The sequence below is a fragment of the Vicugna pacos genome, chromosome 3 (assembly GCF_048564905.1).
Source record: "Vicugna pacos chromosome 3, VicPac4, whole genome shotgun sequence".
Classification (NCBI taxonomy): domain Eukaryota; kingdom Metazoa; phylum Chordata; class Mammalia; order Artiodactyla; family Camelidae; genus Vicugna; species Vicugna pacos.
In genome coordinates, this window is record NC_132989.1 from 95626485 (window position 1) to 95644742 (window position 18258).

The following is an 18258-nucleotide window of genomic DNA, read 5'->3' on the forward strand; positions in this document are numbered from 1 at the left end:
TCTCCTCCATCTTTGAAAATTCAACCTGTTATGGACTGAATATTCATGTTCCTCTCAAATTCATTATGTCATAATTCCCCCAATGTGATGGTAATAGGAGGAAGGGCCTGGGGGGAGGCAATTAGATCAATAGGAGGGGGCCCTCATGAATGGGATCAGTGCCCTTATAAAAGAGGCCCCAGAGAGACCTCTCATCCTCTTCCCGCCATGTGAGCACACAGGGAGAAATCATCAGTCTGCAACCCAGAAGGGACCCTCACCAGAACCCAACCATGCTGTCATTCTGATCTTGGATGTCTAGCCTCCAGCACTGTGAGAAATAGATTTCTGTTGTGTATAAGCCACCAATCTATGGTCCTTGGTTATAGCAGCCCAAACTAAGACACCATCTAACTGTATTTTTAGAAATAGAAGTGAGAATATAAGAAAAATGGTATAGAAAGGAACATCTGAATAGCTGAGAAGTAATGAATAAAATGACTGTTTGGTTCTCTTTACATGAGTGTGCCATCTTCACACAAGGTCCAGCCTTCTTCCTCTGCCACAGAGGTCTCTGAACCTGATGATCGTGGCCCCCTGCCAACAGCAGATATTTGAGAATGTACCCCAGTGTGCTTTTGTTTGTTTGTTTATAAATTGTATTTCTGTGCTGCCACATGAATATATTATGAATGTTAACATTTCTTATCTTTGTATATATTTTATATTTTATATGGAGTAAAAAATTAAATGTGTAAAGAAATGTGAAGTTTCTCTCCATATTTTAATAAATTTAGCATGTTGCCTATTTTATTCTTTTTTCATTGCCTATTTCTTGTACCCTTTCAATTAGATTCATAAGTAATTACATTCAAAAAATTTTTATAGTGGAAATGTAAAAAAAAAAGTAGAAATGAAAATATAATAAATTCCATGTACCCATCACTCAGTTTTAATAATTATCAATTTATGGCCAATCTTATTTTTCCTATAACCCCATCTTTCTCACTTAAATTATTTTAAAGCAAATTCCAGATACAGAATAAGTTAATTAATTAATTAAATTATATTATACTTCACCTAACATAAAATAAATAAATGAAAGAAGAAATAGAGAAAAAAAGAGAGAATATAAATGAAGGAAGGAAGGAAAGAAGGATGGAAGAAAGAGAGAGGGAATATAGTTTGGTTATTATTTTATTCCTGTAAATGTAAATTCAAGTGAAGTAACAAACGTTTGATCTGGTGCAAACTAATCTGCTTTATTTTGGAAATGATCCCAGTTACTGAGTATTTACCTTCAAAGAGTTCAGTTCTGCTGCAAATCCATTGACCCTGATGTCTGTGTACTTCAAATACTTTTAGATGGAATTCAGACTCTGTAGGAGCATTTGATCTTACCCAGATGGTGGATATTATGGAACCAGAACCACTGTAGTCTGGGTTTAAAACAAACAAAATAAAACTCTGCATTTTTCTGACCTTTGGTTTTATTTTGTTGTGTTTTCACTTTGGCTAAAAGCTTCAATAAAGACAGAAAAATGTAAAGCTACAGAGATTAAATATCAGCACACAGCAGTGATCAAATTTCACTTACAATCACGTAATTTTTCTATAGTCTCAGATACAGATAATCACTTTCTAAGCTCATAAATACAAGAGCTCATTTTTGTGGGTGCTGGATGAAAAGACGTGGGTTTATTCTGAGGCCAAGACTGTTTTACTAACTGATCTTGGACTCTGCTGACCTCCAGAGGGAGCCCTATGGCAGCCAAACCTAAGGCTCACCCGTGAAAGGGCCAAAATTCGGTTGAACTGCCAAGGCAATTGTTTATGGAATGTGGCCACATTTCTGATAACCAAGACTCCAGTGATGGCATTGAATGGTAGCAACTTCAGTATAGTGAGCATCTCTGATAAGGTGCTGTGCCAGTGTAGCCTCCTGAATCTATGGACAGGAGCAAGTATCCAAGTAAAACATCTCTGATACAACCATTTGCATCTCTTATGTTTCTACAAATAGCAATCATGAGAGTCCAGCCCCCACGGGAAACTCTTTGAACTAGAAACATACAGCAACTTAGAGTAACACAACTCTGAACAGCTTCAAAAGCCTGCCTGGATGGTGCTTTCTGACATACGTGTCGCATAAGCCACGGTGAAATCCTGAAACTCAGCATTCTCACTTACAGGATCTTTGGTGGAAGGAAGAGCGATTTGGAAAAAAAAAAAAATCTACCGTTGGCTGACGTAAAGGAGCAAGGGATCTGTTATTTAAAATCAACAGAAAATCTAAAGTCTTAACACTACCTCACCAGCCTTGGATTGCAAAGACCACTTAATTCCTGCAGTGCTTTGGGCTCAGCCCAGGGCCTCGTTCTTGCCGTGTTTGCATTCTGTTAAGGGTCTTTCATCTTAGGCTCTGAGAATGAGGGTGACACATGCAATACTACTGCTTTGTATTTATATAATACTTGTCATTCAACAGTCTAAGGACCTTCCAAGAGTACATACACTTGTTGACCAGATATCATACATACTTTTGAAACAAGGCAGGTAACTCACGTGTGAGCTAATGTACGATGCATATGTAATGTAGGATGCTTTTTAAACACGGTTCTATTGAAAAAAGAAAATCCTCCTATAAACTTAGGGCATTTAGATGATAAAATTGATATTTTATGATTAGAATTCAGAGTTTTCTAATCATAAAATATAAATATTTATATTTATATATAAAATATAAATTTCTCATTATAAAACATTAAAAAAATCTATTTTCTCTCAAGGGCTGGCTTATAGTTTTCTGGGGTATGGGACTGATCTATGTAACAATAGGCTTAGTGAGGACCACAACTTGATAGAATATTGGCAGCTTTATGTCATCCAGGAAGAAAATACCTCAGCCTCCTACCACGACCATTGTGAAGCAGGAGATAAATACCAGCTACTTAGACAGAAACCACGGTTCTCTGTAACAGGAATCTCTCTCAAAGCAGCTAAACACTTCAGTGACCTGTTAAATTCTGAGGGAACTAAAACTGCAATGGATTATGGTAAGAGCACTTTAGTAAAAGTCGTAAGAATGATGAAAGGGCAGTCATACATTTCGTAAGAGTTTTCACAGCTCAGAGTAGGCTTTCGGAACTGTTCACTGCCTCCGAGTAGAGGACGCCTATCCGGATCTGGCTAGGTGGTAACCTTCCAGTTCGGGTGTCAAGTTTAAGCACCGATTTCCAAATGTGCACAGGAAGCTGCAGGATCCAGACTTTGAGGCTAAACAGCTCTGCCTTTCTCCTTTGTCCTTGCCCACCACCTCACTTCTGAGTCTATAAAGAGCCGTGGATCATGAAGGACAGGATCCACCAGCATCCAGCATTCATTACAACGTCAGAGGTAGCAGGCTTCCCAGTGCAATGAAAGGTCTTTGGGGTTTGTTTTTAAACATTAATGAAATATGCTATTGTTTCAATGAAATATAAATTATTTTCAATATTTCAGTGAAATATGCTATTTCAGCACAAGAAAACACCGGAAATAGCTTTGTCTTATGACTTAGAAGTAGCAATAAAGAATCTGAGGGGAAACAGAGATAGATCTCTGGAAAGATAATGTTTTGTGTGTTTATTGTTCTTTCAGAACTCCAAATAGTTGCCTTGGCAGGCAGGCTGCTCTAAAACTGCCCCCTTCTGAAGACTCAGAGGTGTTTACAGAAATTGAAAGTTCCAGCAGTACATTTCCATGAGCTCATTACCAGTTCCTTTAGATTTTGCACGTACAAGTGAATATCCATGTCAAATAAACCCCTGCTTCGAGCTTTTGTTTTAATTATAAACAAAGCAGCAGAAGTCAGATATGTGATTACTGCAATGTCAGGGTATCTTTTTAGAATCTCTGCTTTGGTCACGATTATTCAAAGTAACTCCAATGTCATTTCTTGCCTGCTTCTTTATGCTAATCAGCCTAGCCCACTCGGCTCCTCCCCCTTCCAGCCTCCCTTAAGAACTGTTCACTTTCAGCTGTCACAGAGGGTAACTCAGACCAGGCTTAGAAATCACTTGATTTAACTCAGGAGCACTTTTTTCCTTTGTGTATGTGTTACTCTAGCAATCATCTCTATAAATACTCAGGGCATGAGATTTCATGCCAGCAGAAGGAGTCAACAACTGCAAAACTGTCATCTGTTAGACATAGTTATTTTGCAGGATTTTATACTATAAGTGGGGACAGTTTCAATGTGTTTTGAAATGAAAGAAGAATTAAGTTGTGCTTTTCTCCAAATGAATTGTCATCTTCATATGTAGGAGAAGTTACAAGTTGGTAAATAACTTGAATTTCAAGAGTCATGACTAGTAAACACTTGGAAGTTTATTAGAGAAGTGAATGTTTTTACATGCAAGGACGAGATCTGCTTGTACCTAGATGCTTCTGGGTGTCGTATGAAGACCATTTTAGGTGATTGGCCGAGGGAAGGAAATACTCTAGGGATACTGAAGCCACAGTCGTACTGCCAGTACCATGTCTGCTATACAAAGAAAAGGCAGCAGCCACCTGTTCAACAGTTTGCACACCTGTAGACTGAAGCTTCCGGAGGATCAGCAACATCAAGGTGAGTCAGTCAGGCTAATGGCTTGTGTGTTCTGTGACCTGTCTATTTGCATTCCTGGAAGGAAGGTGGGCTGGGGAGTACCTGGAGAATCTCTGTTGTGAAATGCTTTGCAATCTTCCATTTTTAAATTCTGAGAATAGACATAATAGTGATTCGTAAGGGTGAGTTAACTTGGATTCACTATTGATTTTTAAAGGACTATGGAAGACTATCAAGAATACATATTCCTTGGAGTTGTCACCCTGAAATTTATATGCTTACACTTCTAGCCACTGGCACTTTTCTAGAGTTTTCTGGATTTTGTGTAATTCAAAACACCCATCTGGGCAAGGCTGAATCAGCTACAGGGGGAATTTGCTGAGAGTGGCTTTAAGTTAGTCTGGAACTTTCTCCCTTGTCCTACCACTAATGGTACCCTTTTGGATTTAAAGTTTAAGCCTAATTTTGTCTGGACCTTTGGCTTATTCATTTGTGGGCAAAATATATATATTCTTGGCTCTTTATCTTTTATGGTTCTGGAACAGCTAGAGACAGACAGGGAAAAGTGTCACATTTCACATGATGGGCACTCATTCAGAATAAACTCTCTACCTTGCAGCCATTTTCACCATCAATCTTTTAAAAATTTCAAATCCACTACTCAGCCAGCTGCATCAATTAGGGGAAGATGGTTTACACGAATAGACAAGATGCTCCCTCCAATCCAGTCTGTCAGGGACACTAAAGGACACTTGTAGCCAAGGCTGGTTGCCGTCATGGGTGACATCACCCCCCGAGTTAAGGATTTACCTCAGACATCTCTAACTTCCCCTCAGTGCCCTGTGATGCCTCTGCCTATGTGTGGATCTAGGCTATGAGCTCTTTGTTTATTTTTCCATAGACACAGTTTTAGACTTCAGTGGCCATGGAGTGCTGGCTGAAGGGCTGGAGCCTCCCCTTTCCAAGGTGGCATTTGTGTGCTAACCTTTGTATGAATGTGTCAGGCCGCCTCCTTGCTTCAGTTCCTGGACTTTATGCCGTACAAGGCTTAGTATAGTGCGGGTAGAAAATACTTCATATTAAATGAAAACAGCAAAAAATTTTAAAACCCTTCTGTGCCATCAGGCCTCATATAAATTATTTTCAACTAACTGCTTTAGAATGCAGAGCCCTAGAATGTGCCAGGGTTTAATCATAGCTCTAGAAAATGTACTTGCTCCTCTATTAATAGTCAATCCTAATTCATCATAGGGTTTTTATTTGCTGCTTATTTTGTTTGAAATGTTTAAAGCTACCTTCCTGCCCCGACAATTGTCGTTGTAATATTTATTACAGAAAATTTGCTAGGGGGAGCATAAAGATGGTAGAAATCACCTATAAAAACCACCACCCAAAGATAGTTGTTATTAATAATGTGATGTGTAGTCTTCTAGTCTTCTTTTCTATGCACATATACAGATTATTCTTTTGCTTGATTTTTAAATAAAAACAGACTTATTTTATACATAGAGTTTGCAAACTGTTTTCTAACTCAACAATAGATTATGAACAAATTCTCACGTCATTATATATTCTTCTACAGCCTTATTTTTAACGGTTGTATACTATTCCGTCATAAGGTTGTAGCAAAATTCCTTTAGGCAATTCACTACTTCCAGACATTTCATTGATTTCTAATTTGTCGCTATTATAAACAACACTGTGTTTAACATACACTAATGAATCAATCATTGCAGAGATAAGATTATCTTCTTTGAATACATCCTTAGAGTTGGAACTGTAGGATCAAAGGATATGCATGTTTTTAGGATTTTGGGAGGGGGCAAATAGGGATATATTCTCTGTAATACTGGGTATTATTTAAAATTTTTCCCCCAATTTTATAAGTGGAAAATAGTGTCCCACTGTTGTTTTAATTTAAGGCAGGCTGTCTTGATGGCCTCTCCCTTACTGGCCATATCCAGAGCAGCCTGGAAATATCATTATGATGACATACTTCCCAAAATATCAACAAGACTAGAAGTCTGGTCTCCTTTCACAGACTGAGGCTTTTGCCTAGAATGTTTTGAAAGCAACCATACTCTTCCACAGCCGAGTCTCAAAATATCTGCCCACATAAACCACAATCCATAAAGCTGGGAAGCATGCTAGTGCAATCCAGACTGGTCACTGACTGCTACAAGAAATGCCATCTAGAGATCTGAATTGACAGGTGACACTGGGTAATGTTTGTATTCCAGTTACTGTTCTGGAGTTTAAAAGTATTTATTCCTCCGAGCTATATTTGCATCTTGCTATTATGTGACAATCAGCAGAGGTCCAAGGAAGCAAAGGCACTAGTTTCAGAGAGTGAGGTCTGGTTGTGGATTTATTCACTGAGGTACCCTGAGCTTGTGGCTTTGGCCTACCTCCAGCCAGACTATGACTCCAGCATAGAGACCATGATTAATTGACACGTAACTCTTCTGAGCCATGACCAGATTCAACACATACGTACTTTCCAGCCCTCCATGCTAGAGTTAAGGTGCTTAATGTTAACTCAGAGGTATTTAACTCTTTCCACCGAGTCACTCACAAAATGTACTTTTTGGGTGACCACATAGATAAAAGTCACTTATTCTTCAGAAATATTCTGGACAATGACTATGCAAAACACTGGGCCAGATGCTGGGTATGTACATTGAACTAAGCCAGCCAAACTGTGTGGCTTCCTGTCTGCACAGACTTTCTACTCTGTGGCCACAGATGCTATACTAGCCCAGATCAGAAGTCCAGAAAGCTGCCTTCCTATTTGTTGCTTCTTCTGTGATATTTCAAATCCATTTATCTATAACATTGATCTGAGATCACATTTTTAGACATTAATTTATATGTCTCTAAAAGCCTTAACACAAAGGTCGGTACACATCACATGTATTAGGCAGACTTAACCATCCTTATGTTTTATAATGCTTTGAAGTTCACAAAGTAGTTTCACATCTACTACCTTATCTAATCCTCATAACAACCAAGTGAGGTGGTGGTCTCAAGGCTCCTTCAAGAAACTGAATGAACAGGATGTATACACATGTGAGTGTGCACACATACATACCTACATATGTACATATGCACATATGTGTATATATACATATGTATATGTACACAGTCACATACGTAGACATCCCATTGGTTCTGTTTCTCTGGAGAACCTTGACTAAATACACTGCCTCACCTGGTGGTTATGAAAATTAAATAAGATAATGTCTGTGAAACTACTTTGTTAACCTCAAAGCATGTACATATATATATATACACACTCTATATGTACGTGTGTGTGTAGATAGATAGACATAGATATGGATAGATAGAGATTATTTTAAGGGATTGACCCACACAATTACAGAGGCTGGCAAGTCTAAAGTCTGCTACATGGGCCAGCAGTTAGGAGCCCCATGTGAAGATCCAACAGATGTTGCAGTTCAAGTCCAAAAACAGTCTGCTGGCAGAATTTCCTCTTCCTTTTGTTCTAGCCAGGTCTTTAACTGATTGGATGAGGCTCATCCATGTTATGGAGGGCAGTCTGCTTCACTCAAGGTCCACCAATTTAAATGTAAATCTCATTCAAAACAGCCTCATAGGAACATCCAGAATGTTTGACCAAATATCTGGCACCACGGTGCAGCCAAGTTGACACATAAAACTAACTATTAAAGGTAAGTATCATTATCCTCATTTTAAAAGATATGGAAACTGAGAATCTTCAAGGTCAAGTGATTTTTTCCAAGGTTACACAGTTATTAAAAGATATATTTAGTGCACTTTCTGCTATATATAGCTGTCTCATAAAATCCGTGACTCCTAGTGTTACAACGTTTAAACATTTTTCATTGGTCCATATCAGAAAACCTCTGCAGACCCAAGATGCATTGGATTTCTCCTGATTTTCTTTGTATGTTCTGACACTAACTTTCTGACAGCAACTGGGTGTCCTATAATTCAATTTAATTCTAACACTACCCAGAGTTAGCAAAGACCTCATAAGTTAAGGGCCCAGTCTCACAAGACTGCCCCACTTCAAATGCCAGCTACAAATTTCAAGTATTTCCAAGCCACCTATGTTTCTGCTTGAACAACTACAAAGTCAAGACTTCTGACAGTCCCCTCAGGTTTGATAATTTGCTAGAACAACTCACAGAACTCAAGAAAACTATATTCACAGTTACCATTTAATTATAAAGGATACAAATGAACAGCCAGATGAAGGGTTACATAGGGTAAGGTCTAGGAAAATCCTGAGTACAGGCGCTTCTGTCCCCACAGAGTCTGGGCACACCACTCTCCCAGAACATCATTAAGTTCACCAACCAAGAAGCTCCACTGAGCTTGGTGTCCAGAGTTTTATATGGAATCTCATCATGTAGGCATGATTGACTAAATTATTGGCCATTATTAAGCTCTATCTCCATTTCCTCTCCCTTGGAGGTTGGGAATGGGGAGAGGGCTGGAAGTTCCAACACTCTAAACAGGTACTTGGTCTTTCTGATGTGACCAGCCCCTCCCTTGAAAGTATCAAAGGGCCCACCAAGAGTCACCTCATTAGCATAAAAAAAGACACTCAAATATCAGTCAGGAAATTCAAAGGGTTTTTGAAGCTCTGTGCAAGCAATGGGGGACAAAGATCAGGTATAGTCATCCCTGGTATTTGTGGGAGATTGGTTTTAGGACTGGATGCTCAAGTCCCTTACACAAAATGACACAGTATTTGCATATGACCTATGCACAACCTCCTGTACACTTTGTCATCTCTAGATGACTTATAATACCTAATCCAATGTAGATGTTGTGTAAATAGTTATAAATACAATGTAAATGCTATGTAAATAGCTTTGCTTTTTGGAACTTTGTGGTTGGTTGCTTCTGGTGATAGGGAACCCTCAGATACAGAGCGTCAACTTTATATTCTTTACATTTGACACTTTGGCCACGATTTTCTGCATGTGTTCTGTTAATGTCAAGACAGTTTCCTATAAGTCAAAAACTTGCAAGTAAAGGAACACAGATTAATGCCCTCATTTGTTTGTCTAATGCTTTCTTATTGAATACCTAAAAGATGATTTTCCCCAAGGTTGCTTTCTATCATGTGCTTTCTGAGGAATTCAGTAAGAAAAACCAAGCTAATGATATTTTTCCAACTTTCTGAATTAAAGAAAAAGTGATTTAATTCCATAGTGTTCTGATTTTGCTGCATTCATCATCATTCTTTGTATTTTAGCTACACTTCTCTTGAGGGTTTCAAAAGGCACTGTCTCACTTAGATCTTAGTAAATATAAGTATGAAAGCTAAGCCTTGTCTGTTTACCCTGTCATCAAATTTACTCTGAATCTAAACCATAAAACACAAATTACATTTAGTTTGCTGCAAATGCACTATTTCCCTTAAATATATTCTGTGAACATTCAAGAGTGTACTTAGTTTAGAACACCTACAGAATTTAAGTGCTGGGGAGTGAAGATACAGCCATGAGGAAGGGAACCCAGTAGTATCACACAACTAAAATTGCCTTTTATATGAAAACGTAACATAAAAATACACGTTACGTTTCTCAAAACAGATTTGTATTGGCTTTCCTTTTTATGTGATTCTAAGAAGTGACAATTTGTGTACAACATGACATCTCTTGGGTGATACATGGTTAAAATGGACTGGAATTAAAGGAAGAAAACTACACATATTTCTGTTTTTCTTCCTCCAAAAGGAAGCCTCAAAGAGATAGTTGCATTCTATCTGCAAAGCGTTTAAAACCACAGATTGATAAAAACAAATATAGATCATTTTCAAATTATTAGGAAGGGGAGAACTCATATTCTATTATTAGAATTTATCAGTGTTCAGGCTTCCACCTACAACTGGAATCCTTTCCATAATAAGCCTCTCTAATAGTTGGCTTATGTGAGGATTGGGAAAATAAATGTAGTGACTTAAACTTCAATTTCCTACCTTACACTCATTTGGATGGCTACTACCAAAAAAAGAAAAAATAAGTACTGGAAAGAGGGTGGAGAAATTAGAACCCTTGTGCTCTGTTGGTGGGAATGTAAAATCATGTATCTGCTGTGGAAAGTAGTATGGCAGTTTCTCAAAATTTAAAAAGGATCATCGTATGATCTAGCAATTCTACTTCTGGGTATATACCTAAAAAAAGGGAAAGCAAGGACTCAAACAGATACTTGCATACACAATAGCCAAAAGTTGGAGGCAAGTATGTATTCACTGACAAATAAATGGATAAACAAAATACATACAAGAGATTTTTATTCAGCCTTAAAAAGGAAGGAAATTCTGACATGTGCTACAATATGGATGATCCTTAAGAATATTATGCTAAGTGAAAAGAGCCAGGCAAAAAGACAAATACTGTATGATTCCACTAATGGGAAATATCTAGGGTTGTCAAATTCATAGAGACAGAAAGTAGAAGAGGGGTTTTCAGGGGACTGGGCAGGGGTAAGAGGAAGGGTGAGTGGGGAGTCACTGTTTAATAGTTTTAGTTTTGCAAGGTGAAAGAGTTCTGAAAATTGATTATACAATGTGAATACAGTTAAAACTACCATGCTCTACACTAAAAAATGGTTAAGATGGTACATTTTATGGTACGTGTATTTTATCACAATTTTTAAAAGCTATGGCTGCCCAAAGCCATCCCTAATTACATTTCTGAAGTTAGACTTTAAAAAACAAAAACGAAAGTAAAAATAAACAAACCAAACCCCCTCCTTCATTTTCCTGTTTCTAAAACTAAAGCTGGGGGGAAGATTGATTCTGCTTATCCCTGACTTCTAAGAGTTATCTCTTTAAAAACATTAATAAAATTAATAAGAGCCTAATTAGATTTATCAACAAAAAGAGACAAAACATATTATCAGTATCAGGAATGACAGTGTCATTATAGAACCCACAGATATTGGAAAGATAATAAGGAATTATTATAAACAACACAGTGCCCGAAAAATGCAGGAAAAAAATGAACAAAATACAACATTCTATCATGTAATTTTAAAAGGATTTGGAAGGGAAAGGTACTTCTTCAACCTGATAAAGAACTTTACAAAAAAGCAACAGCTAACACAGTAGTTTCACTATCAAGTGAAAGGCTGAACACTTTTCTAAGAACAGGAAGAAAACAAAGGTGTCAGCTGTAACCCCTTCTATTCAGCATCAGACTGGAGGTCCTACTGTACTGAGGTAAGAAAAAGCAAATAAAAGGCTTACATATTGAAAACGAAGAGATAAATCTGTTTTTATTAAGAGAGAAGTGATAGTCTACGTAGAAAAATCCTTAGGAATCTACCCGCCCCCCACCACAAAAATACTAGAACTAAGAAATGCGTTCACCACGGTCACAGGATGACAGGATATGAAATCAGTATTTCTATATATTAGCCAAGAATCATTGGAAATTGAAATTTTTTAAGTATTCTTGCAAAAGAAAAAAAAAGAAAATATTTATAGATTAATTTAACAAAATTTGTGTAAGGTCTATACACTTAAAACAGACCTTGCAGAGAGAAACTAAAGAAGATTGAATTAAATACATAAATGGGAAGGCTAAACATTATTAAGATGTCAGTCCTTCCTAGGTGATCTAGGGAGTCGAGGCTGTCTCAATCAAAATGCCAGCAGCCTTTTTTTTTGACAAATTGATTTAAAATTTATAAAGAAATACAAAGGACCTAGAATAGCTAATCAATCTTGAAAAAGAAGAACAAAGTTGACAACTTACACTTATGGATTTTAAGCTATAATAATCAAGGTGGTATAAAAATGGTACAAAGATAGAAAATTGATCATTGAAACAGAAGAGAGAGCCTAGCAATTGACCTATTCATGTGTGGTCAATTGATTTTTGACAAAGATACCAAGATAATTCAAAAGAGGAGAAGACAGTCTTTTCTGTAATAACCCTGGAACAAACAGATAAACATATTACTAAAAATGAGCCTCAATACCTACCTCATATAAAAATTAATTTGAGACGAAATATACTAAAATGCAAAAGCAAATCTACAAAGCTTCTAGAAGAAAACAAAAAAATACCTTCACAAAATTAGAATCAGCAGGTTTTAGACAGACACAAAAAGTGCTAACCATAAAAAATAGATAAATCAGACTGTCAACATTAAAAGTATCTGTTCTTTAAAGGATAACATTAAGAATAGACAAGACTAGGAGAAAATATTTGTGAAAAATAAATCTGAAAAAAGGCTTGTAATCAGAATATGTAAAGAACCCAATGTAAACAGTTTGATTAGAAAATGGGCAAATGATCTGACAGGCACATCAAAAGAGGATTTACAAATGGCCAGTAGGCACAGCAAAAGATGTTCAACATAATTCGTCATTACGGAAATGCAAATTAAAATCACTGTGAGATACCATTTCACATTCACTGGAATGGCTAAAATTAAAAACACTGATGATATTATGTGTTGGGGAGAATGTGGAGAAACCAGAACTCCCATTCATTGCCGTGAAGTGGTGTACCACTTTGGAAAATAGTTTGCAGTTTCTTACATAGTTAAGTCTAAACCTACCGTATGATTTAGCAATTACATTCTTAGGTATTTTCCCAAAAGAAATGAAAATGATGTGTCCACACAAAGCTTGCACAAGAATGTTCATAGCGGATTTTATTCCTACCAGCACTGACATGTGAATAACCTGATACAAGCAGGTAAGTGGAGAAGCAAACTGTGGTATATTCATACACTAGAACACTACTCAGTAGTAACAAGAAATAAATTTCTGATACCTGCAACCACGTAAATGAATCTCAAATGTGTACAACACCTTAGAGATAAAGATAAGAGGCAGACCCTGTGGGATGAAGGACCGAGTTATTAGGACACGTGTAACACACAACCAGCATGCTTCCACACATGGGCTGGAGAGCTGTGGCAGTAGCATACATTTTAACCCCTATTAATATGCTGTGTTATGGGAGGCCATCTACTGAGGATGCTCTAGACATCTTAGATGGTAAGTTCCACTAGGGGAAGATCGCTTTCAAAACTAAGATTCTATGATTTGCCCATAATTATTTCGTTCATGTTGATGCTGTCACTTTAACTGTGTTGTACAAGTCCTCTGAGAGCAGTTAACTGGGTTTATACCCTAGACTACACCACAGTGCTAGTGTGTCACTTATAAACAAATCACATTTATGGAGTGTTTGTCATATGCCAGACACTGTTTTAAACACTTTTTGTGCATTGATTTGTTTCTTTATGAAAGCCTCACGAGGCTGGTATTGACTAAGAGCTCACAGCAAGGGTCTAGAGGTAAGACCCTAACCCAAGAACCTTGACTCAGAGCCTGTGCTTTAACTCATGCTCACTGCCTCTTATCTGGCACAAAATAGATGCTCAGCTAAGCACCTGTGAAGGGCCTGAGTGATGGCTGGTCCTTGAACTCAATATGTAGTTCAGCTGTTTAAAATGTGTTGTTTTTGAAGTCACCAGCTAATTTCTACACAAACTACTAACCACATCCAACTGTCTCCCAAAAGGGGCTATCTGACTCTAAGACAAACAGGTAAGAAAATGCATCTGTATCAATGCAAACATATCAGCCCAGAGCAAGCGACCCGCTTGCTGGCCTAGCAGTTTTCATTCCAATTTATACAACAGCACAGACCTTATCTCTCACACTGCATGAAGTGTGAAAGATAGCAATGTACTGTTTTTAGAACTGGACTGATATGGTCTTGGAGAAATAGTTTGTGCTTTTGACAAAATAAACAACTGGTACCTAAAACTCCAAATTAAAAAGGAGCTAAATAATTGTCATTGTTATAATTTCCTTTTTAATTTAAACTCAGGACTCTATTGACAAAGTGCTGGCTCAACCATTACATTAAATCATTAACCTGACCTGAAATCTTAATCAACATTTAGGCAAGGTAAGTTTCACACCTGAGTTGCTTTTTAATGAAATCTGTTGGCAAATCTAGCATAATATCCAAAAGTCAGGATTCAAAATACAATAAATACCCATATTCATTAGGAAGCTGCATTCCTTCTACCCAATGGTCAGATAACTCACCGCCTGTGGTGGCAATAAACAAGCAAGACAGAAGTCATAGGAATACGATCTAGACTTCTAGCAAGGGATGATGGGCTGAAGATATCTTGATACAAACTAAACTAATATCAAAAGAGCACACAACACATCCGTGAGTTGAGCCAGAAGACAGGCAGGGGTTGTTAAACTGGAACTGAGGAGATGGGACTTAATCTCACAGGAGAGAGAAGGAAGAAATTTTTTAAGTGGCTTATATTACCCAGAATGGGCTTCAGGTCCTAAAAGAATGCCAAGAGGATGTAAATTCCTTTCCCTCAACAGATTCTGAAAACCTACCAGACCTCCAGAAACTACAGCTCAATAACTTGATCCTGCCTGTAGAGCAGGGATTCATCTCGGAGGAAAAACCATCCTTCAGATCTACATACTAATTGGTTTAAGTAACTGGCACCAAATCCTTTCTTGTTCTGGTAAAAGGAGGTAATATATAACAAGGAGGGACGCTGTTATCTAGAGAGAAGAGAACAAAGGAAAAAATCTAGCAATGTTGGAAATGGACCATTTTGGTCTGGGTCTGGCTGTGTTAAACAGAGAAATGAAGCTGCAGATGAAGATTTGTGTGGATGTGTGTTTTTATAAACTGAGTATGGGTAAGACACATACCAGCACTACAGATAATGAGGTCTTGGTTGTTTAACAAAACCAGCATTGTTACAAGGGGCTTCATTCTCAAATGTGGATTCGTTTTGGTGGTGTTCACCATTTTTCTTTTGGAAAATTGAGTAAGCTAAGATTAATTAGTAGAAATGATTGTTTTGATAGTGGGATGAAGCAAAGTAGGTTTAGAGGGATTTGTGGAAAGCAACTAGCTACAAATTTAAAGATGAGGAAAAAAACAATGATATAGAAAGCAAATCTTAAAAGAAAAAACTCACCATAATAAATGTGCTGAACTTCTGTCTTTGTAAATGTCTCTCACATAGCAGGTAATTATTTACCAAATAAATCAATATTTGTCTTCCCCAAAAGTTCCTCCAAGTGACTGATATTCATAAATCATTAAATGTTGGGGCTTCAAAGATCACATAGTACAACTGAATTTATGTATTAGAAAGCTGAAACTAGAGGAGAGAAGTAGCCTGCTCAGTAGTTAGTGCAGAGAGCTAGGACTATATTTCATCTACACTACATCTATCTAATAATTTTATGATAAGAGGACCATCATTATTAGAAGTATCTAAAATGGTTAAAAAAATTAAGATGAGATAAACATGAGTTTATCCTCATTTAAAAAAATACCCATAAAAAAGTATTTACTTGGCATGTAATAACCCTAATATTAGCATGTAGACAAAATGATGAGTTTATAAGGGATGGAGGAAAGGAGAAATGGGAGGAGTGGAGGGAAGGAAACGTGTAGAGAGGCAAGGAAAGTGGGTGTTAGAAAGAAATACAGAGTCAAATAGAAGCAAAGAAAGGAGGAGGAGGCAAATATAGAAAGCAAATCTTAAAAAAAAAACCCACCATAATAGATGTGCCAAACTTCTATCTTTGTAAATGTCTGATTTAAAAAAAAAATCTGATTAAAAAAAAAAGATCCAAAATGTGGTATATACGTACAATGGAATATTACTCAACCTTTACAAGAAATAAAATTCTGTTGTTTTTTTTTTAGATGGTATCCTTTTTAAAAAAGTTTTCTCTGCGGGGAGTAGGTTTATTTATTCACCTATTTATTCAATGGAGGTACTGGGGATTGAACCCAGGACCTTGTGCATGCTAAGCATGCGCTCTACCACTGAGCTATAGCCTCCCCCTAGGAATAAAATTCTGACACAGGCTATGACATAGAGGAACCTTGAAGACATTATGCTAAGTGAAATAAGTCAGACACAAAAAGACATTGTATGACCACATACATGAAGTACCTAGAGCAGTCAGACTCACAGAATCAGAAAGCAGAACAGTGATTACTGAGAGCTGGCAGGAAGAGTGGAATGAGGAGCTGGTGTTTAGTGATAGAATTTCAGTTTGGGATGACAGAAAATTTCTCAAGATGGATGGTGGTGATAGTTACACATCACTGTGAAAATACCTAATGCCACCAAACTGTACATTTAAAATGGTTAAAATGGTAAAATTTATGCTATGCATATTTTCCCACAATAAAAAAAACACTTTAAAAAAGACATCACATAATTACAGTATCTCCTCTAATCCTTTCATATTGACTTGTCATAATAGTTGAATGATCATAAAAGCTTGAAGGAAAGAAAATGAATAAATATAAAGGATTGTTCTTTTTTTTTAAGAATTTTTCAAATATATATATGCTTGAAAAGAGTTAAATTTTTCCTCCTGTAATTTCCCTTAGCGTGATGAACAAATGTTTCTAGTAAAGTTTACAAATTGCTACCTGGCCTTTACTTCTCTCAAACTAGTTCTTTTTATTTTATTTTACTTTATTTTATTTTATTTTATTTTATTTTATTTTATTTTATTTTATTTTATTTTATTTTATTTATTTTTATTGAAATATAGTCACTTTACAATGTTGTGTTAACGTCTGGTGTACAGCATAGTGATTCAGTTGTGTGTGTATATATATACATATTCTTTGTCATAGTCTTTTTCATTATAGGCTATTACAAGGTATTGACTATAGTTCCCTGTGCTAATTCAAACTAGTCTGAACGCAGCGTAGTAAGACGTGTGCAGAAGCATCCGTGGCAGGCAGCACAGCATCCCTGCTCCACTTCTGTGCCCCGAGGCCCAGCAGGGCATTTCAGTCCTCACACGTAAGGTGAGGGTGAATGCTGACCTCTGGAGGCTTCTGTGAGCTCCCAAGAGGGTCCCAATATGGTCCAGGCCTCCAGGGCCTGACAGCACCTTGGGTGGCAGCTCTGCTCCTTTCTTACTGCCCAGGCCTCCGAGCTCTTGTTCCCAGTGGAATAACATCCATTTATTCCTGTGGAAACTGCAAAACAGGGAGCCTTTTCTCATGCTTGCTCAAAGGCTCAGGACAAAGGGGGATATGTTTAAGGAAAAGAGTTTTGGGATTGGAAGAAGTTGCAATCAAGCTTCTCCATCCGGTCTGTGTCCTTGGAATCCAGGAGGGAATTTAAAAATAGTGTGCTTCTTTGCTGCAAGGGAAGAGCTTACATCTATCTGGATTCAAGATGTGAAGCTGTGTTCAGCCATACTGACTTATTAATAGTCTTTGTGAAGAGTGATTTAATTCTTACTAATGTGGTATTTTGTGTCAAAATCACCTCTTTAATTTTAGCAGTACAGAAAATATTAGAGAATTACTTAAAATGAACCTGAACAGATACCATTTTAAATCTGTACCCATGCCTGCTCAATACTTGTCTTCAACATGTCACGAAACCTAGGCTATATTTCTACTCCCTCCTCCCTCACCAAAACGGAGAGACCCACTTATAACATACGGAGGCATTTTCACACTGCAAGTTATTCTGAGGGGAAAATATGTGATTTATAAATGCTGTCAAATGAAATATGTATTTCCAAATGGCACCGAGTTGACCAAGCACATCCCAGGACACGTCCTGCATCTTTATTACCCCAGGGGCATAAACGAAGGAATGGTGTAGAGAAAGAGCAAATA

General features: G+C 37.3%; 1 protein-coding gene across 5 annotated transcripts in view; it reads left to right on the forward strand.

The window, feature by feature from the left end:
• The first annotated feature begins 4497 nt into the window (after positions 1-4497).
• RANBP3L (RAN binding protein 3 like) overlaps positions 4498-18258 on the forward strand; it is a 47721-nt gene continuing 33960 nt past the window's right edge. For all 5 annotated transcript variants that reach the window (XM_072958773.1, XM_072958774.1, XM_072958776.1 and 2 more), the window contains exon 1: positions 4498-4588. In XM_072958773.1, the coding sequence (XP_072814874.1) occupies positions 4498-4588 (91 nt within the window). The remainder of the gene's footprint in view (positions 4589-18258) is intronic.